This window comes from Podarcis tiliguerta (assembly GCF_965153285.1).
Source record: "Podarcis tiliguerta genome assembly, chromosome: 3".
NCBI lineage: Eukaryota > Metazoa > Chordata > Lepidosauria > Squamata > Lacertidae > Podarcis > Podarcis tiliguerta.
In genome coordinates this window covers 74,530,779-74,554,986 of record NC_139536.1, presented here as the reverse complement: position 1 = coordinate 74,554,986, position 24,208 = coordinate 74,530,779, and the positions used below count along the sequence as shown (strand labels likewise).

Here is a 24,208-nt window from a genome sequence, read left to right as displayed (position 1 = left end):
TCTTTTAATGACCATCTTTGCCCATAGTAACCTGTCAGTCTTAAAATTGGCATCAAAAGCCCTGGTCTCTGGTCCTGTGGATGGGTGCACTAGATTCCAGGGACAAGGGCCTTCAAGGCAGTGAGTTCTCTAATAATTTCTAGGATGCTGCTTTAAAAAATAATTCTGGAAGGCATTTTATGTCCCCCTCCTGATAAATTAATGATAGGCAACCTATGTTCATTTCATTGTTGACCTATTTTTTTTTTTACTCGTTCTACTTTAATGTGAGTTGTTTGTGTGTGCCAATGTAATATAAATAACTCTAAATTAAAAAAATTAAAACTAACCACAAAGGAAGCATATCCAAATTCACTGATTTTTGTGAAAGAAAGATTTTTCTTTTCTTCCCTTTTAAGCAGTCTTTGAGGTCTTGCTGTAGATTCCTATATGAAAATCACTTTTCAAAATCTGAAATGACTACTTACCACTACCACTTGTGGACAGGTAGTTCATCACAGCCCTGAGATTCATTGAGAAGAAGGGGATGATATATAAACAATAAAATAATAATGGTAATGATTATGATGAATCACTGCGGGCACATTAGTTTGACTATTTCTGGTCATGTGACGATCATTTAGTTCTGCATCAGTGTGGTGGCATTTGACATACTGCCATTGATGCAGCAGTAAGAGACAGTGCTGTCACGAAGAATTATTTGTCTATAATACAAGTTCAAACCCCCCCCTTATTGAGTTGCATCTGTAAGATTTCTAGTCTACCCAGAAGTCGACACACGTTTCTTGTTCTGTCCATATATTTATAATTTCAGACTTTTTTCCCTTTCCAAAGATCTCTCTCTCTCTCTCTCTCTCTCTCTCTCTGAAGAAGTGAGGGGGAAACAAGGCATTTGGTTTAGTAAGGAAAGAGTGAAACTAATTTGTGAAGAAGTAATTAGGAGAATCTGAATGTTGTAGCAGTGCTGGAGATTAGGAGAAGAATTGTGAAATCTAGCTATGTTAGAGACGGCTTGTCGACTTGAAAGCCACTCTGAAAGTGGATATATATGGGAGAAAACTCTGGCAACATTAACTGTAGATAACAGATAGCAAGTGTGTGTGTGTGTAGTTAGGCTTTCCACTTTGAGGCTCATGTAATACAAAGCATTTTGTTGTGAACTTGGGCTCTAATAGAGAAAGGAGGATGCAGCCTAAGGGAGGAAAAACACATTTATGTCAGTCGGAAAGTTCTACAAAACAGCCTTGGTAATCATCTATCTGCCAAGACCTTAAGGAAAAGAAGAACCCAAATTGGCTGCTGCAACCTGCTGATCAGGAAATGCATGAATGTTCATGCAGCTACCATTACTGGCTCTAATCTCCTGCGGTGCTGAGCTGTAGTCCCTGCCTTGGCAGCTCATAATGTGCTCCGACTGTACATCTGAAATCGGATGTCTGATTATATAGTTATTGAGATGGAATAGAGAAGAAGAAAAGGGTAGTTTTATTGATAATGTTTTGTATCATGACCTTTCTCCAAGGATGCAATTTTAGCCGCACAACAAGCCTGTGAGGGAGGTCAGGCTGAGAAACAGCGACTTGCCAAAGACTGCCAAATGACCATTCATAGCTGAGTAGTTTGAACAGATATTCACAACCAAAACACGCTGGACATAATAATCATTAAAAAGCAAAACAAAACTGGCCCTTCCAAGGCCTGATAACCTGTGTAGAAAAAACCTCAAAAGCCACAAATCAGAATTTATGGAGCTAAAGGAATGAAGTGACTAAGAAAAGCGGATGATGGCAGTCTGAGAAATTTGGTCCATGTGCAGGTCTTTCATCTGCTCTGATGGCTGTGTCCGGCTTCTCTGGACCCAAAGCTCAAGAACTGGTAATCTGTCGCTGGAGAGTTTATCTGTCCTTTTGATGTTGCAAGTTACCCACCTGTATTAGTATTTATTTAGTGATTTCCTCCACCATACTCTCACCCTGTAAAATAAATACTTGAAACATATAGTTAACATTAACATTTTGTCCCTTAACCACAGATTCCAGAGGCAACTAATAAATATAAAATATCGACATAAAATTACAACTATAAACGACAAAGTGCAGCAACCAACAAATTGCAGTTCAAAACTAGCCAATAGTATCAAGCTATTTCTAAAGCTGAAGAAGTAAGCAGCACGTTCTGTTTCTTTGTGAAGCTCATCAAGGAGGAGTCCAGTGGATGGACCAGAGGAGGGCAGTGGTATGCGGTGAAATTTTTCATAAGGGCCAGAGGTGCCAGCTTGTGAGGGCAATGTCATGCATGTGACATTGTGACATCCTGACATCACAGACGTGAGCACCGCGCCTCCCTCCCTAAGCCAGTCAGAAGCTTTCTGGGCTTTGCGAAGGAGGTGCCAGGGCTCTGACAGGATGCTGGACCTTTCTGCCTCCTTCCAAAAACTGGATAGACTTTGGGAATATAGCAGAACAGATCTTGGACCCAACGGAGCCCCGCACCTCCCTCCCTAAGCCAGGCAGAAGCTCCACTTTCTGTTGCGTTGCTCCCAAACAGAATCTGATATTGTTTTAAAAATACTAGCAAAAAGTGGGAATGTTTGTTAAAGTACAGTGGTACCTTGGGTTACATACGCTTCAGGTTACATACACTTCAGGTTACAGACTCCAGTAACCCAGAAATAGTGCTTCAGATTAAGAACTTTGCTACAGGATGAGAACAGAAATCGCACGGTGGCAGCGAGAGGCCCCATTAGCTAAAGTGGTGCTTCAGGTTAAGAACAGTTTCAGGTTAAGAACAGACCTCCAGAACGAATTAAGTACTTAACCCGAGGTACCCCTGTAGCTGTATTGTTGCTTACCTCGTGTGTTCACATTTATTTTTGACCTTTTTTATGCCGGTTAAAAAATCACAATCCGCTCTGAGCTTGAGGAATGTTGGGTTGCTTGACATGCAGATAGGTTTGAGATGAATGTCCCTCATGATTGGTGTAGTGGCTGCTGATGTGGCAAAGACACCACTGTTTGCCTTGGAAGAAGCCCCTAGGGAGTTCTCTTCCAGGTAAATGGCTGCAGGTTCCCCAAATAGTTTCTGTTGATATAGGCAGGAGAAGCACCATCAGAAATTTGAGATTAAGGTGAAGGAAGCAAGCTGGTTTGGAAAGAGACAGTGAAAAGACAGACATAACTGACATAGGTGCAGAAACATTATAGATTTTTGCCAAAATTATGGAAATGGCGATGGATGCTATTGAAGAGGAAGACTTCCCCTCTTACATCAGGGCACCAGTAGCCATTGGAGACTTTGCTAGGACCAACTTACACCTCTACCCAGCAATCTACAGCAGGTGGTCACTGCCAGCCATTCAAAAATTGAGTCTATGGGATGAGAAACTGGAAAGACTGCTTTGGAAAAGATCATTTGCTATGGTGCTCTCCAGCCTTAAACAGCTACTATACCCCATTCTGTCAGTAGTTAGAACATTGTGGAATTGCCCTTTGCATGTCCTACAGTAATTTCCACTGGTTGCGATCCAGTTGAGCCTCTTTAAATCCTACTGATTTCTGTAAGGGAGCGGGAAAGGCATACTATTTACCATAGGAATTAAAGGGACTTTAAAAAAATGTTTAGCTTTGACTGGGTTGTGCCCATCTTATAATAGCTTCATTGCATGGAAACTCCTGTGAGAAGTAGATGTGGATAGGATGTAGAATTGTTTGTATATAAAAGGACATGGAAAGGTGGGTTCACTTAATTGACTGTGTACAGAATGCATATAAAATTATGGGATGTGAATATCTTTCAGCATCAGCCTTCTTACGCTTGCCCTTCTTTGGGTAGAAATGATACAAATTAATCTCTGCTGCTAAGCCTCCTTTTGTTTTGCTGCATTGACCTGAATGCTGATATACTGTAGAGGTGTATGATTGGCCAAATATCTGATGCAGCTAAAGAACACAAAGTAAAGGGTCTTGCTGCTCGCCACTTGAAATACCTACTCTGTTCAGCAGTACAAAAAGGTTTTCTTTGATTTATGTTTTTCGTGCTTTTATTTCAATAGCTGCTGGAATCTCAGGGAACCATGTGGTCAAATTATGCAGAGCTGTGCGAAAGAGTTTAGGAGTTGAGACTTGAGTGGTTTAGGTATAACTGGCATATTATGGGCCTCTTTAATGAAAATTAGTTCTGATTTGACTTGTTTTAAGGTTGTAAGCCATGCAAATAAAATTTAAGCAATTTAAGCTTATATATTTGTGTGCCTATATATAAAATTGCAAATTTTGGATTGGATGCAACCTAACCAAATGCTTAAATATTAGTATGTTGAACAAAATTGCTGACTTCTAATTGGGTTAAGAAATGATCTTTGCCTTGAGTTCTTCCAAAGATGGAAAGCAGTGTAAATGTGCGTATTTAAAACTGGGTATGACAATAAATTGGTTAGGAGGAAATATTTAGAAAAGACCTTTGCCCATCAATTATTGCTGCTGTTATTCCACACACCCTCCCTACAGAAAACCCTCCTGTCACTGTGAAGGTTGTTAGCTATAATAAACTGCCCTGCTAATCAAACAGTACTGAAAGGTGAGGTCATTGCAAATCTTCAGTCATTTTGCGCCTTTTCAAGAGTGAATTTTGTTAAAATTATGCTGAATACACACTTAAAGCCTCCACTTGGAGGAAGGGGGTGGGGGAAACCCTACCTGTGTTTTATAACTCTGCACTGTCAGAACTCATAATAAGTCAAATATTCTTTCTGAGGTACTCATAAGGGGGGGGGGACCTGTAAATTTAAGAGTAATTTCAGATTGTAAATGAAAAAGAGAGGCACGACTGTTCATTTGCACCAATCATGCCTTCCTTTCATCTGCTCTGATTAGGCCTGGTGCGGTTTCATCAAACTACTCCATCACTGAGCTGTCACTCCAGCCGTCTGTTGATTGAAAACAATCAGGGCTCTGATGGCACAATTATTCTGACCCTTTAACTAGAGGCTGCTGTGATAATGAAAGGTTGATTATGATAGTTTGTGCCTCTTTCAGTTTGCCAAGAAGGTTAATTTGGGCATCAGACGGATGTTTAATGGGCGCTTGCTGGCTACACTGAGGTAAATGAGAACGTGCAGCCTTAGATATTGCACGGATATAGTTTGGCTGTCAATCATTGTCATTTTGAGTTTGTGCCTTGCACTCAGGAAATCGCATTTTATTTTTTTTTCCTTGAGATTTAATTTATTCTGTGCCCTGAGGAAGTTCTTTCACTCTATGACCTTCGCTTTAGCTTTCTCTGCCTTTTTTTTGCTTCCCTTCTTCCCCTCAGATTGTGCTCAAAGGCACAACAGATTGAGCAGAACACTCCTTTTAATTTTCTCTTTAGCTTAGCATAGTTGTTTATCACCTGTGTCTAACGTATTTTTACTTACACACACACATCACACACACTGTGGAATAAGAATGTAGAAAATTAATCTGCACCATATTTTAAATAACTGCATGTCTCATAGGATGTTGTTAAGGCTGTGTGAGGTGGTGTGTAAATGTGTGTGTGTGTGTTTTTCTAAAGCAGGCCGAGGCAGTGTGGAAATGCTAGCTGAGAGAAGAGGCAGGACAACATGGTAGCTGTCTTCACCCAGTTTGCACCCATGGTTTGTCGCGTTGCTGGCTGCCATTGCTTATGATACAATGCAATGTAGTTTTAGTATGTTGATCTTGGAAGATCCTGCCCTTGTACGTGAAATAGTATGCAGGTGACCTTCAGCCTAATCAGCAGGTGTGCTTTTTATAATAATTGCAGCTCCACTCCATCAAATCTAATCTGGACACAACTAGTTCCCATTGAAATCAATGGAACTAAAGTCATGATTGGGTTGTTCCATTGTCTTCAATGGGAACTCAGTGCTATGGACTTTTTCTGCATCCAATGCAGCTACCAGATAATCATAGGGTTTGTTTCATGGTTGTACAATAACTGCATTCATAATGTTGCATGAAAATGTTGCAGGTAGATACACTAATTTGCTTCTATTTACTACCTATTTTTTCCCCATTTTTAGCTCATCCAAAAAGAAACTCATGGCAAATTATAATGATTCCAAGCTCTTTGGCTTCTCCAGGGCTTTGTGCTTCTCGCAATATATTCCAGTTTACACATATCTAGTAGTAGGAAAGTAAAGTGTAGTTGATTATGCACGTATGTACAAGGCTTTTACAAACAGGCAAGGACACAACTGAGAACAGGGCACACCTGAACTTCGGAACATGGCCATAGTCTCCTTTTTTCTGTATTCTAACAGATTGATTTCCAATATGATATATATGCTTTTTAGTCATTGTGGAATGTTGTACCATTTGCTGTGTTTTGTCATACAGGGTAACTCTCCCTTGTGTGTTCAGAAAAACATCAGTGAGCTAAAAGCCAACACAGCTCTGTTATCATACATAAACTCTACTGATAGTCGTAATTATTTTAGGAAAGATGAAGGGATGTTTTTATGTATGCATCTGATGAAATTTGGGAGTATAATTTGTTGTTGATAAGGCAATGCAAATGTACAGTACTTTTAGGAATGCAAGCAGTCTCGCACTGAATTGTGGCTAATGCAGACAACTTCATGTCCCCCCCCCCTTTCCCTTCTAGCTAGCTGTGAGGTGGCTAGAACACAATTGTCGTTACCAATACATGGATGAACTTCTCCAGCATGTTCGGTTTGGGCTTATGGACGTGGACACCTTGCATACAGTAGCCCTCTCTCACCCTCTTGTCCAAGCTAGTGAAACTGCAACAGCACTGATCAATGAGGCCTTGGTATATCACCAGAGTATCTATGCACAGCCAATATGGCAGACCAGAAGGACAAAACCTCGCTTCCAGTCAGACACTCTTTACATCATTGGCGGGAAGAAACGGGAGATCTGCAAAGTTAAAGAACTTCGATACTTCAATCCTGTAGACCAGGATAACGTTTATATAGCAGGGATTGCAAACTGGAGTGAGCTGGCTCCCATGCCGGTAGGAAGAAGCCACCACTGTGTTGCTGTAATGGGAGATTTCCTTTTCGTAGCAGGTGGCGAAGTTGAGCATGCCACCGGCCGCACTTGTGCAGTACGGACTGCTTGCAGATACAACCCTCGAAACAATTCTTGGGCTGAAATAGGTCCAATGAAGAACTGCCGGGAACATTTTGTGTTGGGAGCTGTGGACGAATACCTCTACGCAGTCGGAGGTAGAAATGAGCTGCGTCAAGTGTTGCCTACGGTGGAGCGCTACTGTCCTAAGAAGAACAAATGGACTTTTGTTCAGTCCTTTGACAGATCCCTTTCCTGTCATGCGGGATATGTTGTGGATGGTCTCCTTTGGATATCAGGTAGAAAATGTTTCATTTGAGCCATTTGCGCGATGACAAAACACTGTCAGTGGAGAGTGGGTTTTAGGAAACTTGTCATGGAGAAGATGGGTCTAGCTTTCATTCACCAAAGGCCAAAGTTTAAGAAACCAAGTTGGGATGCAGAAAGGGGTGGGAGAGTTAGTATAGTGATTAAGAACCACAAGTAGTAAATACGAAGGAAAGGGCAGCTAAAGGAAGGGGGATATAATCAAGGTGCAGCGTTTTGTTTTGAAAAAGAACAGTTAAAATTGAAATTAAAAAAGCTTTATACTGGGACTTTTGGGGTAGGGAGAAAATGTTTGTATACTTATACTTGATGTAAATATGATTATTGTGCACACATTTTTTTATACAGCTCAGCAGAAGAATGATGGCACTGAGGAAAGCCATGGTTTAGAATAAATTGAAGTATAAGAAAGTAGATAACAACAAAAGTGAACTAAACACATAGTTGTATTGGGGAAGAAAGATAGTGAACTTAGGAATGGGAGTATTGTTTCCAAAAGTGAGAATGTTTTATACATATTTCTAAGTATAGTACAGAAAAGGAATATTGAAATAACACTCATATCCATAAAGTTGGTAGGTTTTAAATTTAGAGTTTGGGGCGATACTTTTGGTGTGTCTTGGGGGATTTTTCAGCCCCCCCCCCTTAGTTTCTAAAGATGCTGCTAGGGAAATGGAGTCTAAGGCTTTTTATGGATGTTCTCCCCTCCCTTTGTATTGCAGAGTAATAACAGGGATATGTTAGAAATGCATTCTGTACTTATGTTCTGCACCTGTTGACTGGTAATTTTGAGGTTTTATAGAATGCTAAATTTTGCAGTTTCTGAAAAGTGTTTGATCTGGCTTGCTCACAAAGAGATGCATACTTTTCATGCTTTCAGTTTTCAAGCAAAATAGCCTTGAAATGCACCAGAACCATTATGGTTTCGTGTTTAATGATCTTTTTTCTGAATGAGGAAATATATTGGTTAGGGCTAGACCATTTTTTCTTCTTTCAGGGTTTAGAATGATGTTATAGTTCATATTGCAGCACCTGAAAGGAAGAAGAAAATGCTCTAAGTCTAACCGGTATATTTTGCAGGACATTCGATTTCTCCTTCTCTCACTGCTGTCTTTACACTTTGGCAAAGTTTATAAAGGCCGCAAGCTCCAATTCTTTGCCTCTCTCCTAATCTGTAAGCAAGCTAAGATTCCGCATGAGGTTGGGTGGGCAGGAAGGGGTGTGTGCGTATGTGTCAGAGTGTGAGAGAAAATTCTTTGTAGATGAAGTTGATGGGACTAAATTGGCTTAAATCCAAGTATGTCAAGCTAGCTCATTCTAGGATAATTAAATTGAAGAATTTTCCAAGTCTCCTGAAGCTTCTGCAGCATCAGTAGTCACCCTGAACTGCTGATATGCAAACAGCACAAGCTCTTTGTTGTTTAACCAGCATTGTGTTATCCGAAACAAATTTTGGTGTATAATTATATGGGAATTTATAGTCAGTGTAGCTGAAAGACGTATGTCAGTGCCATATACAGTGGTACCTTGGGTTACAGACGCTTCAGGTTACAGATTCTTCAGGTTACAGACTCCGGTAACCCAGAAATAGTACCTCAGGTTAAGAACTTTGCTTCAGGATGAGAACAGAAATTGTGCTGTGGCGGCACAGCGGCAGCAGGAGGCCGCATTAGCTAAAGTGGTACCTCAGGTTAAGAACAGTTTCAAGTTAAGAACGGACCTCCAGAACGAATTAAGTTCTTAATCCGAGGTACCACTGTATACACCTGGCTGCGGCAGGATCTACGTAACCCCGAAAGAACCCCCAATACATTATTCTCTCTCAAAATTCTGGGTTCAAGGTCTTTCTAATCAAAATGTCATGTATTCTTTAGTCTTTGTTATGTTTAAACAAAACGCCGAAGGTTTACATTTCACAATAATGGCTTACAGTATGAGATACACGAGATGAGAGGGGAAAGCATTGCTAAAAGTGCAGCTATTCCAAAGGTCTGTCTGGTCCTGCAGCCCCTTTCACAAGTGGTTAGACAAATGCTCCAAGAGAGCATGCCGTGAGAGGGCCCCCTCCTGTCGACGGCATGCGGGGAAATACTTGACGTTCCTTTTCACTACCTTGCTAATGGACATGACGAGAATGCTTAATTCTGTTCCTCATATTAGGTCAAGGTTTCCATGTTTTAAAAGACATTTGCCAATTGGGAGCATGAGAGCACACATCCCTCCCCCCCCCCACTTGCGTTATGCATTAATACAACAGGCACAATATATGATTCCCATCAGCTTCCTCCTCTGTGTTGCACGTAGGGAATTCAGTAGGAAGGATGGGGACAAAGCTGGAATCAGTGGCTTCCACCTGACATTGGCTTTGGCTCCACCTCCTGTTCTCCCCACCTGTCCCAATGGGTACCAGCCACCACTGCTTATATGTTTGAAAGCAACAGCGGATATTTGCTTATTACGTAGGATCCAGACTTCTTCCCTCAAGGAATGTTTTCGCTTTTCCATCCAAGGAGATCACATTTTCCCAGTACTCATACTGCAATGGGGGAAAACGCTTCTTTTGACAACAGAAGCGGGGATCTTGGGGATTTCGAAAGTTGTGGCATCACTGGTGACTAGCAACACATCTATCCCCTCTTCCTCAGTTTCATGAAATTGCATAGGAAAGGCTTTCATGAATCATATCTTTCATCTCAAGCTTTTTTAGAATTTTTTAGTTGATTATTACATTGATAGTCCACTGTTCTTATAAAAAGCTAAATGTGGTGCACTTGCTTCTCCTCTCCCCATTTTGTCCTTAGAACAGTCCTGCGAGGAAGGCTGGGCAGAGACAGCAACTAGCCCACGGTTAGTTGCTGAAGGGAGATTTGAACCCTGGTCTCGCAGTCCTAGTTCAACACTGTAACCCAGAGTTTCCCAAACTTGGATCCCCAACTGCTTTTGGACTACAACTCCCATCATCCCTGACCAATGGTCCTGCTAGCTAGATGGGAGTTGTAGTCCAAAAACAGCTGGAGTTTGGGAAACACTGTTATAACCAGTGCACCAGATTCAGAAACGGATTGTCCATTATTACAGTCAATGCATTTCCGACTGCTGGATGCAAACATCAGAGCACGGATATTCCTAAAAGCTTCCATAGTATAATTTTGGCCTCAGTTGCAGACAGAATGTGAGCCTAGATTGAACCTGGCTGTGACATAGCAAAGCACTTAATTTACACCCTTATTTTCTCTTGTAAGAAGCCGCCCTCCCTCTTGTCATGCCTTCAGTCCATGCTATATAGTGCTAGTACAGGGGTGGAGAATCTCTGGCCCATGGGATAATTTTGATCCACCAGGGGGTCCAATTTGGGCCACAAGGACTTGTCCCACAAACCACATCCAGCAGGAGGGCAGGGTTCCATTTTGCCTTGCTGTGCAAATATAGCTTACAGCAAAACAGGATTAAGCACCCCAACTACCAACTGAAGAACAGGGGCTAAATTCTAATTAGAGACAGGAGGTTTATGGAAATTTTGTAGACATGGGAAGGGGGGTATCTGTCCCCCTCCCTTAGTTTTTTCTCAAAGAAAAAACAAAATTTGAAAAAAAAAATGTGGTACTTTTTGGAGCAATTTACATATAGAAAGTTATTTTGTTACTTTAGAGACAAAAATGATTCCCCACTGCTGTGCTAGTCCAAGTATAGCACGACAAATCATGCTTTTTTAGTGCTATGGTGCAGTTTGATGAGCTTTGAAAAAACAGGTCTGAAAGATTTTCCACATGAAATTAAGCAACTGTTCCTAATACTTCCACAACAAATAAATGAAAAGGCTGAAATTTGGCTGATGGCCGGTTGAAAAATAGGTAGGGAAATGACCCATCCACACATACTATGGTTGCCAAGAGGAAGTTATAGTGGTGGTGAAGGTTCAATGGCATTCAGAAACAAGGGAACACAAACAACTGAAGCAGGATCCTGTACTCCTTGCAGAGGCCAGGAATGAATGCCGGGGAATGGTATACTCTGTAAACATATTTCATGGCATCAGAGACAAGATTCTGGTCTGAATAGATCACTAATCCAACACAGTGAAGTTGTTCTCATGCAGTGCATTATTTATCCCAGTAGTTGTATATAAATTCAGCCAGCAATCAGCGAGCCAAAAAAATTACAATCGCTTACTGATACATTTCTCTCCTCCTGCATTTGAAATCCTATGAGCTATTTACAGGTTGCTTGACTTCTAAAAGACTTTATTATAGACTTTATTTTTAAACGCACCCGGATATCATCTCCACTGATATTATCATTCTCCTTTTGGAAAGCAGCACAGGGAAGTAAAAGCAATTGCCTTTTGATTGTCCCATTTTATGATGGAAAAACATCACTTTTTCTGGTACCATTTAAACTTTTATTTTTCTGCTGTTTTTTTAAAAAAGACATTTTATACCTATTCCTCCATTGCCTAGAGTATTCTTAAAATGGTCGTTTGTGGGGGGCATTATGGGCTTGTTAAATTTAAATTTTGGTAGGTTGCTTTTTATATCTATATAAAAAAAGAACAACAGCCCTGAAACTTTTTCACTGTAGCACTTCAAAGTTAGGATAAACTTGGTTTTTTGAAAATTGATGCTGATAAGAAATGGCATAGTTAATGGCAGATGAATCTATAGAAAGCTGTTAAGATGCATATTCCTCCCCTGGGGAGAAGGTGGCGGTTAAGGGGAGATGGGGGAGAGGAGAGAGAGCAAAACTGCCAATCTATAAAATATACTTGTTGGCAGAGAATCTTCCTGCAAATGCGGTGATTGCAGGGGGGCAGTGGAACAGCATGTGGCAGCCTAACCTAAGAGCAGTCAAATCAGCTTGATGACTTTCAAAGCCAGGAATTCTGCTGGAGGCAAGGGTATTTGATCTGAGGGGGGAAGGGAGGATTAAAACATATAGAGGCTGTGCTATTAATTCCAGGTCTATTTTTCTGTCGTCAAATCTGTATGTAAATCCATAGCATCTCATTTTGGCAAATGAATCTTTTTTTAAAAGGGGGGCGGGAGTGCAGAAAGAAGGCAAAGGGAACGTAATGGCTTTAAGGTGTAGGTATGTGTGTGCACGTGAGAAAAATTAAACATGCGGAGGGGAAAGATCCCCAGTGCCAAGAAATGAGTGCACGTTTTATGCTTCCACGCCAATGTTAAGACCCAGCCGGACAAACGTCTATGGCGAAAGTATCCTTTGAATTTGCATGATTCTTCTGCTGTGGACAGGCTTATATAGCAGGTATTTTAGTACAGATCATCGGCTGGGTTGAGAGAGGATCTGGATTTTAGTTACCCATCATTTTGAAATGAAAATACCTTGTACCTTTCTGTCAGCCTGCTTGCGCTTCTGCTTCTCTGTTTTCACATTCTTTCCTGTCTCTCCGGCCCCATAACCCAACCCAACCCATCATGCATAAAAAGGCCTCTTCACTCCTGGAATGAACAGCACGGATAGTCTTACTGGGAACAGTGACACAGGCAGAAAGAGTCATGTCCCCCCACCACCACTTCCTGTGTGCTATGGTCCCACTACTGGTCATCCCTCTACCTTAAAAAAAGAGAGAAAAGAAATGCGTTCACAATTTCTCATCTCATCATTCCGATCTGATTGAGCTTTGAGGTTGCAATGAAGCAGATTTCTAGATTTCCTTGCATTTCTGTAAAAAGTACAAACCTCCTCCTTTCCTCAGTCTCAGTCTGTTTTATTGCACATAGCCAAAGGTTGCCGCAATGTACACAGAATTATTTCCCAACTTTTGATTCACACTCCTCGTCCCTCCCTTTCACTTTCATTTCACTCTCTTTCATCCTCGTAGCTGTTACTTGAAATTCCAACTTTGCAACTGAAGTGTAGTTTTTCAAGTAATGGGATCCACAGGAAAGTACTATTTACCTCTTTAGGGAAGCACCAGTGCAGCCTAGTGCAGCTACAGGAGCTGGTGAGGGCGCGAGGGGTATGCTGCCAAAATCTTAGCTTCAAATGGGCCAATCATGGCCTTTGTGGGGGGAGAGGGTAGGTCTTCAGCAGCGGACCAGCCGAATGTAGTATTCACTCTGGTTCGCCGCCACTGAATTTAAGCTGGCTGCACTTTGAGCCAGAGCAGTTGGCAATCCATTCCTCCCTGTACGTTTGGCTCTGCGTATATAGGCACAACCTTGTTGTGGAGTTCAATCAGTCACCATATTCAGGGCCAGGGAGAAATTTGCCTGTACACAAATTGGGTCCCTTTGGGTTTTTGACTTCCTCATAGCAACTGCCACAACTTTGGTGGAGGGGAAAAAAAAAGGCATTGGGTTGGATCCTCAGTCTAACTTGAAGGATGAGAGGAACCCTCCCTTTGGCTATGTCAAAATCTCAGGATACCCTGGTAAAGGGGTCTGGGTTGAAGATTCTGGCCAAAGGTCCAGACGGAAGCAGATGGGCCATTAGGACTTCCATCTGGTGGCCTTGGAGGGGGTCACCCTTAACCTAGGACCGACCCTTGTGAATAATAATCTAGTAGTTGGGCTGAATGATTCAGGATACATACCCAGTGGCTATGCCAAAGCCTTCTGTCATCTGCAGTGGCCAGTTAAATTCCAAGATCTTGTCATGTTCTTTTGTTGTTCCTAAGTTACTACCTCTTCCCAGCTCTCGAGACACAATGTGCATGGGCCCGCAAATGGTGACACGGAAGTGTACCAAATAGGCTACACCTGATTTGTCTCAGTACATGTTTGTGACAGACAGTGGGGATGGAGAAAAAGCTGCGCCCTTCCTAAAATTAATTTACATGGGGACAATGAGAAATTACCTTATACCAGCAGACATTGTGCAATTTCTTCCCTTAGTGTTCACAGAAGTTCAGTCAGCAGGATAGGTGGCTACAGATGACATTGTTTTTAGCATATATTATGATTAGATGTATTTTTATCCTGACACTTCTCCAAGGTTATGGTACCGTACAGGGTCGCCCCACCCTAATATAATATACCTTGAATTTAATCTTAGGACAGCCCTATTCTTCCAGATGTCTTGCATATATTTGTGTCATCATGCAACATATTACTTCTGTCCTTACTTTTAACTGTGTTTGTTCAGAGGACCTCTCTTAGCAGAAGAAACAGAATGATGACCTTCAGGTACCCTTCAGTATTCAAAGGGTGCGACTTATTTTGCCTAGTTGTGGTTTGTGGCACATGAACCAACATGGGCATATTGTTAACTTGCCACTGGAGAAATAAGGATGTTGGAAAGTGAAACTTGACAAATTCCTTTTTGCATGTAGCATGGAAAAAATTGCAGTATGCTTCCTAATGGTAGATAATTTGCTTTAATGCACTCCCAACTGTGTTTAATGTTCGTGTAACACTGTAAACATCTGTTACAGGAGGAGTAACAAATACGGCACAATATCAGAACAGGCTAATGGTGTATGATCCTTCACAAGTAAGTTTATATATTACAAGTATTTATTTAAACACAAAGAATGCAAAGTATGTGAGTAAATGCACTATCAAATGAGTAAAGCATCTCATTCCAAACAACAATAGCTTAGATGACGATATAAAAGCACAGCTCCTGTGCATTGGCAGATCCTGGTAGGCCTTAAGAGAGCCCTGTTTTCCCTTGCTCTTTAGTATGCAAGGAAGCAGCTCACCAGGATAGTCTGGAAATAGGTGACCCATATGTGTCTTAATATCCACCATCCAGCCGTCTTGGTCCCTGCAATGTATGTTACTTGAGCGCTGAAGCTCATGGTGAAGGAAGATACAGGAAGTTTATGCAAAACCTGTATTCCAGTCTGCCTTTGAAAGATGGGTATCCTTGATCCCTATGATCCTGCCATCAGTTAGTGCGGCATCCTTATGGTGAGGCAAATATCATGACCTTGGTATCTATTTGTATAAGTTAATAGTTGGAAATGTAAAGACTCCTGCTGATATTAGCATCTTTCCCAGCCCAGCTCATTGAGATTTCCCAGCTGAGAAGCCTGGGTTGAACCTTGGATTATTTAAGTGAGCCAAGTCAACCCCTGGGCCTCTTGCACTTAGCATTATTTGTGGCACTTTAAAAAAATGATTAATAGTTCTAACAGGCTGAAAGCTGGTGAAACTAACGGTTCTCTGTATGCATACACACCTATCACTTCATTTTCAGAGGCAGGTTCTAGTGGAATGTCAGATGCTAGGAACAAGTAACGTAAATAGTTGTCAGCTTCATGCTTTCAGAGGTATCTTGCAGGTTACTGGTGGGCCTTGGATCTGATCTAGAAAGGTAGCTCTTAACATTATGAACTATGCATATGTGGTGGCACTTGAGATACCTATTAATAAGTAAACATACTTAAGAAACAACCCATCCAAGCAGAAGTTTTAAAAGTCAGTGTATTATCTGTCATAGGAATCTGCATTATAAGCCAGATCACACTATTTGTCTATCTTAACTGCCCCAAACACATTTTAGGAAGGCTGTAATTCTTAAAACACACAAAGCCACAGTTCAACTCAGACTTAAGTGTTCTGAGGCCCGTTGAGATCAGTGGGGTTATGTACACTTAGCTATGTTTTGGAATGTAGTCAAGAGTATATTAGTGCAACTTTCTGAGGAACCTTTATACCAGATTCTTAATCATTCAGTTAATATTCTTCTCCTAATGAAATAAAAACCAGTTAAAAGAACCTAACAACACATAACAGGTAAAGGTATCTTGTTCTTCTCCTTGTGTCGTGGTTGGAACCGTGTTCTGAAATCTTGAACTCCCATCTGCTACCAGCCTCCCTGTAGTTCAGCAGCTGGGGACACCAGGTTAGGGAAGAATGGGTGGAAATGCAGGGCTTCAGAGACCTGGGTTCAAAAGCCCATTCAGCCACATGCTCACTGGATGACCTTGGGCTGGTCACTTTATCTCAGCCTTGCCTACCTCAAACATGGCTGACAGGATAAAATAGAGTGGAAAGGAAAGAATGACCTACACTACCTTGAAGCAAGGCTGGATGCAAATGTAGTAAATGTTTGCAGAAAATAAATAATATTTGGTGCAGTTTGCCTTATAATATGACATTTGTGCACTTCCATTTCACATCGTTGGTGTTGGTGGAGAAACACAAAGTGGCGCAAGTTCCACTAAATCAGAGCTTTCCAAACTGTGTCTCGTGACTTGTTAGTGTGTCGGCTGCAGTGTGTAGTTGTGTTGTGTGAACACTCCCTGCGCTCCTCCCGGGGCTGGAAAGGGGTTAGTTTAACCTCTGGTTTTTGCTAGTAAAACTGAATTACTGTGTTGCAAAATGATGCCTGTCTAAAAAGTGTCACCAACATGAAAAGTTTGGAAAGCTCTGCACTAAAAGTTGAGAGAAGATGTGGAGAACAGACCCGGGAAGCTGCCTTATTCACCACCACCAGCCATCTGTTTTGTATAATTTCTACTTCCAGCTTTAGATAGATTTTGTGCATTCTTTAGTCCCATTTGCTGGCAAAATAGTGATTTGTGATTACAGAAAAGGGGCTTGATTTTAGCAGTGCATTAAGCCACCTTAAACCCCTTAGAAGTACCTGCATTTCTTGCACCAAAACCTAGCCCAGCTGACTTCTCTCTGTATGAAGCCTAGGATTTGTTTTGCATGCAAATGTTTGTCAACAGCAGTTTCAGCCTCACGATGAACAAAATAACATCCTGCCTATTTATTTACATTTTCTAATGCTCCCATTTTTTATGTGTATTATATTTTGTTGCCTTTGGGGGATCAGAAGCTGTTTCCTCCCACTTTCTGGCCCTCTGCATACTTGGGTTCCTTTTAGGCCAGAGCCCCCAAACACAAACAGTTAATAGGTAGAAAGTGTGTGTTAGCATTCTTAGCAATGAGGTCGGCTTCGTGTTTTTACACACACGCTCTTTTTAAAAATTCTGCTGGCATATTGTATACGGTGGGCACTGGAAGAACCTCACATCTGCTTGCGCCTTGCACAGAATCTCAATACCTCTATAATTCGGTGCTAGTGCCTGTTTCTGCGCTAGGCCTTTGTGGAGTGCTGATAATGCCTACCATCTGCCACTGAGCACATAGCTACCTGCCAACAGGCAGGCTGGGGTGACCTCTGCTTCTCCACTGCTGATTAGTATTCACACACTGGCTTATTAGGAATGACCCCACCAGGCCCCTCTGTTTCCTTGCCTTTGCAGTGCTTAGCAGCTTACCTGGCAGTCACTGCTGTGGAGGAAGCTAAGATATAATCAGGGGATGCAGGCAGGCTTTGCAAAGCAGATGGTGTCTATAGTTCTGTGTCAAGGGACTGGACTGCTAATGCAAATATTAATTCCTCCTGGCCAAATAATACACAATATAATGGATAGCTATACATTATGGGGGCTACCATGGTGCAATTGTTTTATGATTTCCACTGTTTCATGCACACTACTCTCCATTCTTCTAATAATAAATTTGTTTCACCTCTTCTTTTACCAATTAAAAATATCACTATTGTTTACCTAACCAGTGATACACATTAAGAAATAAAAGGGCACCAAGCAAGACTTTTCTGCCTGGGAAAACGTTTGGCTAAATTTTCATTCGTTTGGTTAATTTTAATAGCTTAGGCTATGAAAACTTAAGTTACTACTTAATTTTCAAACATTATTTTGTTGTGGCTATATGGGTAACATTTATTGCAAGCCACCTTGAACTTAGTAAGAAAGAAGATTTGTTTTCTATAGAAATTAATGTGAACCAGTTCTCTTATGTTTGTATTTACAGAATAAATGGCTTAGCCGCAGCCCCATGTTGCAGAGAAGAGTCTACCATTCAATGGCAGCTGTGCAAAGGAAGCTGTATGTTTTAGGAGGCAATGACCTGGATTATAACAATGACAGGATTCTTGTCCGCCACATAGATTCCTACAATATAGACACTGACCAGTGGACACGCTGCAACTTCAGTCTGTTGACAGGCAAGTATTTTGTTTATATATTTTAGTAGAGTATGGCACTACAGCAAAGTTTCAAGTCAAATTCTTCCCTCCTCCCTCATTTTTAAATTCAGTTAGTTTGCACTGTTTGAGCTTTGGATTTTACTGATTTGCAAGGGAAGCAAACCACAATCAGCTTCATGCAAGTTCTGGCATCGAAGCAATAGACCAACAGCAGTCCAGTGCTGGATACTCTGATACAAGAGGAAATATCTGGATTCCTTTCTCTACTTCATATAATTAAATGTGCGGAGTGCTGAAAACACTACTTCTCCTCATCCCAGACATGCACCACTTTTGACTTGTCAGGCCAGCCCCGTCATGTATGGCAACTTGTTTCGAAGCTCTTCTTTTTATTGGGTGGGGCTGCAAACATTGTTGCAGGCCTGCTCTACTTCAATCTTACTCCTTCTGTCCTATGACCAGTACCTGCTACTGTTGTCTTTTGCTCATTGGTGGCTTATTATTGCTAATCAACTGCAGAGACAGAAGATAGGGAGTTGTTAAAACAAGTTCAGGTGCCTGCTCTAAAAGTGATCAGTGCTATCACAACCAGTAAAGACCACTTGATTCTGACTGTGGTGTATACCAGTGCAAGAACACAGCTTGTACATCAGCTGTTGATTGTGAGATAACCCATTCCCCTCAAAATAGCAATTATTTGGTGCATGGTGGGAATAGAAACACTGAAGAGTGCTGTACATGTTTTTAAAATATACTTAAAATAGAAATGCTTGGGCAAATGTGTGCAGTAGCAGGAGAAATTTACAATAAGTAGAACTTACAACTTGTATGGGTGTGTTGTACTATTTTAGATTCTTCAAAAACATTGGAAATGTAGCAATAAGCTTGTCTGTTGACTCTGTTTTAAGAGAGATTATAGCAATGTTTCCATGTAAACAGCTGGCTAGCTGAATCTATGTGCAGCATCCCACAGTATAGAAGTAGTGTGTGTGTGTGTGTGTGTGTGTGTGTGTGTGTGTGTATAAAGATTAACAAACACATATGGTTTTGTTTTTCTGCTTCAGGCCAAAATGAATCGGGAGTTGCTGTTCACAATGGCAGAATATACTTAGTTGGTGGCTACTCATTTTGGACAAATGAACCCTCCGCATGTATCCAGGTCAGTGGTTTAGGCTCCTTCTTTCGAGTCTCTCCCAGTGGTATTGCAAGGTTACCTTTTCCAGAATTGTTTACACTGGGATACCTTTTTGGTGAAACAGACCTATGCAATTGATTTAAACTTCTAAGAAAAGAGGAAAAGCAACTTGTCTAAACTGTTAGGATCATAAGTTGGCAACACTTACCGTATTTTTCGCTCCATAGGACGCACTTTTTCCCCTCCAAAAATGAAGGGGAAATGTGTGTGCGTCCTATGGAGCGAATGCAGGCTTTCGCTGAAGCCTGGAGAGAGGGGTTGGTGCGCACCGACCCCTCTCGCTCTCCAGACTTCAGGAGAACCCCAGCGCCAGCCCCGCAAGCTCCGGGGACAGCTGGGAGGCGCAGCGCATCTTCCCGCTGTTCCCGGACCTGGTCTGAAGGCAGGCGGTGGGGAGAAGAGCGCTTCTCCCCGCTGCCTGCCCCGCAAGCTACGGGGACAGCTGGGAGGCGCAGCGCGTCTTCCCGCTGTCCCCGGACCTGGTCTGCATGCTGGCAGCGGGGAGAAGAGCGCTTCTCCCCGCTGCTGGCCCCACAAGCACCTGGGGGGGGAATAAATTTTTTTCCCTTTATTTCCCCCCCAAAAAACGTGGTGCGTCCTATGGGCCAGTGCGCCCTATGGAGCGAAAAATATGGTACTTTTGAAAAAGCTCATTGGGGTAAAGGTAAAAAGTGCTTGCTTGTTCAGCAGTCTTCATAGTAGTACAGCCGCATACATTTATTTTCCACTGCTACCATTTAACTCTTGCTTTTAATAAGTGTGCTTAAGCAGAAATAGTAGGGCACCAGCAGAGTTGACATGTGCATGTGTGCTGATTCCCAATGAAAACTTTGGTAGGAATCCTGATCTTTAACATCAGTTCACATTGTTTTAAGAGTGTATGTTTAGGCGATTTACAAAAATTGCATGCCTTTAGAGTGTGCCAAATATTGATCTTTCCTTAAAACAAATCCTCAAAGCTATGTCTCTAACAAGAAATGTACTTTACAGTGATCATTTCAAAAAAGTTTTCATTGATTTTGAAGTATTTAGACACAATCTTTTCTACTATATACATGAAAGGAAGCCATTCGTAATAACTAAAATACATGGAAAAAAGGATGCAAATATTTAATTGCCATTCTAATATGTACTGTAGTATGCAAGTATTGGAGGAGATCAGCATTTAATATGAATTAGGGTGTTGTACAAGTGTTTGCTACAATACATGTAATGCTTATTGCTGTTATTGAGCCTGGCGCCTGCATAGTTAGATCACAGCTTTTGACTTGCTTACTGTGGTCATTTTTCTTACTGCAAATCATTTTAACATCGAAAAGTGAAACTCTTAGTCCTCACTTGTAGTCTGAAGCAGTACGTCACTCTGCTGAATGTGTAGACCAGCTCTGTGCCATAGAGCATGGCAACAGTTCAGGCATGCTGGGGTCAACTTGTTTGCAACAGGTGCACAGTGCTCAAATTCTGAGTATTTTCTTTTGTTTTCAGGGATGGCTGGCACATAACTTTGATTATATAGAATAGGTAGATCAGTGGAACAGCAATACATAAAGCTGCCTTTGGTTTATGATAAATATTTAAGCTTTTTACCCACCTTGTTTTTGGCTCTTACTAGGTGCTGGATGTTAGTAAGGAAGGAAAAGAAGAGGTTTTCTATGGGCCCACCTTGCCTTTTCCTTCTAATGGGATAGCTGCCTGCTTCCTTCCGGCACCCTACTCAACATGTCCCAACCTGCAGCCTTTGCAAGTGCCTCATCACAAGATAGGCACTATGTGAGAAAAGGAGCGTGACTGATGAGAGAGAAAGCTTCTTCATCCATCCTGATTTCATCTTCGAATCAACCAAAAGGGGAAGAATTGCTCTGAAATTCTTTATTGTATTAAATGCAGTAGAAGCCAAAAAGAACACTAATGAAAGGGGGCCAGAATTGCACCTAGACTCCTACCTTCAAGCAGGGCTTGGGCATCTTTGCTCACTAAGTATTCTAGGAACATTTTATGCAGTTTATTTGGCTTCACACTTATAAGGATCTGCCAGGATTACTGACTTCCCAAAGTGCTTTGCAAAAGAGTGTGTGATACGTCAATGAGGAAACATAATACTACATATGCAATTTAATATATTTGGCAAAAAAGGGATCCTTGATTTAGTTCCATAGGTTGTTGCTTCTAGCGCTAGGTACTGTCAAAGATGTGCAAAAAATGAATTTTGCTTTTTCACTTAAACATAGAAATTCTCAAAATGTGGGCTACAACTGCAATGAGTTTGGACTACATAAAAAAAGGCTGGAAAAGGACTTATTTGAGTACTTGCTCTTAGAAAAACCTTGAAGTTGTAACTGCTGTGCATTCCAACATTTCTCAACTGCAGGTGTAAGGAGCTCTGTTAGCCTCTGAAGAACCAGATGTTTCTTATGACTGCCTCATGGAGGTGAGGGTTAAAGGCTGGACTAAAAGCAATGTAGTTATCAAAAGTTTATGCTGGAGAAAAGGCAGCTAGGTGGTGCTATCAACAGAACAAAAGTGTCATGTAGAACGGAGGCGTGAGACAGGCACATTAAAGGTTGTTGTAACGCCTTGCTGTAGTGTTCCCTATAGAATTAGACCTTGAATTGCAACTTAGACATAGTGAAGTTTGTTCGTTAAGCTTGAGTTTGTATGTCTTTGTATCCAAAGTGGTTTTTGAAACTACAGAACTATTTAGTAGAAACTTTTAGGAAAGCTGTCCCCACCCCATCCTGCTCAATTCCAATATCTTCATTTGGCAAAAGCTGCAAGGAGAATAACTCTTGTCTAGAGACCATTCTGGAATTTATTTTTGCCTATTTTAAGTTTGCCCTAAAGAGCAATTTAAAGAGACTGATTGAGCATCTGGCTCTGGGCAATTTTGCACTACTCTATACTAGCCTTCCCAATTTTTAGCACTTACAGTTAACAAAAAAGGCAAGAGAGATTTAACAACTAAAAATGTGTAAGTAAGAGAACATGGGAAACAGTATTTTCATTCACATTAACTTGAGGATCCTGTTGCTGGGGAAGGGTAGTAGCAACCAGCTTGAATGTTGCAAGGCAAAGAGGTGGCATTAAGTTATGCTATGCACTGCCCCCTCCCCCAATACAGTTTTGGAAGGGCAACTGTAACAAGAGTTTATATGCCTCTTTTCCTACTGTGGTAGTGGGCAGTTTCAATAAAATTAGTCACACATTTTATGTATAGTTGGGAGCACTGGAAATTGTATTGTTAGGAAACCTAAATATTGTGCTTTTTTATTTTGGACTGGAGGAGCCTATTTTGCAGTCTGCATTACTTCCTCACAGTTGTCTTAACTAACAGGTAGTCAGGTCAGAGAATGCTTTGGAGCCAGTGGATTTTTCGAGTGCTAAATATCAACACTGGGCTCCCGAAATTATACAGAATCTTGTTTGGAAACAATACATCTCCATTGTCTAGCAGGAGTTGCCTTATGCTGTGTCAGCCTATTGCTCCATCTAACTTCCGCTGTCTGCTCTTGATTGACAGCAGCTTACTAGGGTCTCATGCAGCTGTCTTTTTATGACATGTGGTACCTGTTCCTTTCAAGTGGGGATACCAGGCATTGAACCGGGGACCTTCTTCCTACAAGTATGTGCTCCATCACAGAGCCAGGGTCCTTAAGTCTTGGCTTCCTGTCCAAGGAACAATCGTGACTATGAATACCTGACAGTAACGAACTAGAACACAGGCCCTAAGGGAGAGAGCCAGTCACGACGGCGAACGCAATGGGCTCCCCTTTCACTCCCTGACTTTTGCGCCAAATGACATGTCAGTTGAACAAGTGGGGTGATATAACTGGGTTATCACCTTCACATTTCTGCAGTCATTACTGTATAATACCCATTTGATGGAACATTTCAGTTTCATCCATGCAGGCCATTCTTACCGACAGCTCCAAGTTTAGTTTTATTAATGTGCAATATCTTCATATTTTTGAAAACCTTGAAAATAAAATTGGTCAACTCACAGTTACAAGGGGAACCATTTTGTTTGTCTGCTGTGTGAATTCACAAACTAAGTTCAAGAAACTGCCAGCTGCATAGGTAAAATACCAGAAAACATTCATACAAATGTGCCTCCATTCTATATTACAGGCATATGTACAGTTTACAATAAAACTTTATTGTCTGACTACTGTATCATCTCTGCCTCGCAATATTTTTACATTTGAAAACTATTATGTGCATGCTAACTACTCCTAAGACCTGTACCACACATAAAGGTGTTGCAAGAGACAATCTGTTGCACACAAACACTTGACCTGATGAAACCACCCTTGCAAGGATGCAGTTTCTACAGTGCTTGTAGATAAGCACTAGAAATGGGTGGAGGGGACTCCTTACCTATCTCCTGCTCTGTTTAAGAGGTTTTGGAAGATCCTCTAGAATAGTGAGGGAGATAGCTTTGGAGGCTACAGGAAGACAACAGAATCAGCAAAAGTTCTCTCTCACCACTACCAATGGACCCTCCACTGTGGAGAATAGGTGACATCAAGTCATGGCACATTTTGCATAGGATGAGTAATGCACACCACAGATAATTTCTAACCATAAACTGTTAGAAATATTTTAACTCTTTATGGTTAAGACTATTATCAATCTTAACTGCTAAAAAGCATTCATATCTGTTAACAACAGTGACAGCTGGAGATATGAATTCACATTTGGC

The 24,208-nt window shown here is 41.4% G+C and overlaps 1 protein-coding gene across 2 annotated transcripts in view; it reads left to right on the top strand.

Annotated features, from left to right (window-relative positions):
- Nucleotides 1–23,677, top strand: part of KLHL32 (kelch like family member 32) — a 67,779-nt gene extending 44,102 nt beyond the window's left edge. For both annotated transcript variants that reach the window (XM_083433508.1, XM_083433509.1), the window contains 5 exons: nucleotides 6,628–7,354; nucleotides 14,779–14,837; nucleotides 18,140–18,332; nucleotides 19,379–19,473; nucleotides 21,122–23,677. In XM_083433508.1, coding sequence (XP_083289634.1) covers nucleotides 6,628–7,354; nucleotides 14,779–14,837; nucleotides 18,140–18,332; nucleotides 19,379–19,473; nucleotides 21,122–21,283 — 1,236 coding nt within the window. In that variant the 3' untranslated portion in view covers nucleotides 21,284–23,677. The remainder of the gene's footprint in view (nucleotides 1–6,627; nucleotides 7,355–14,778; nucleotides 14,838–18,139; nucleotides 18,333–19,378; nucleotides 19,474–21,121) is intronic.
- The last annotated feature ends 531 nt before the right edge of the window (nucleotides 23,678–24,208 follow it).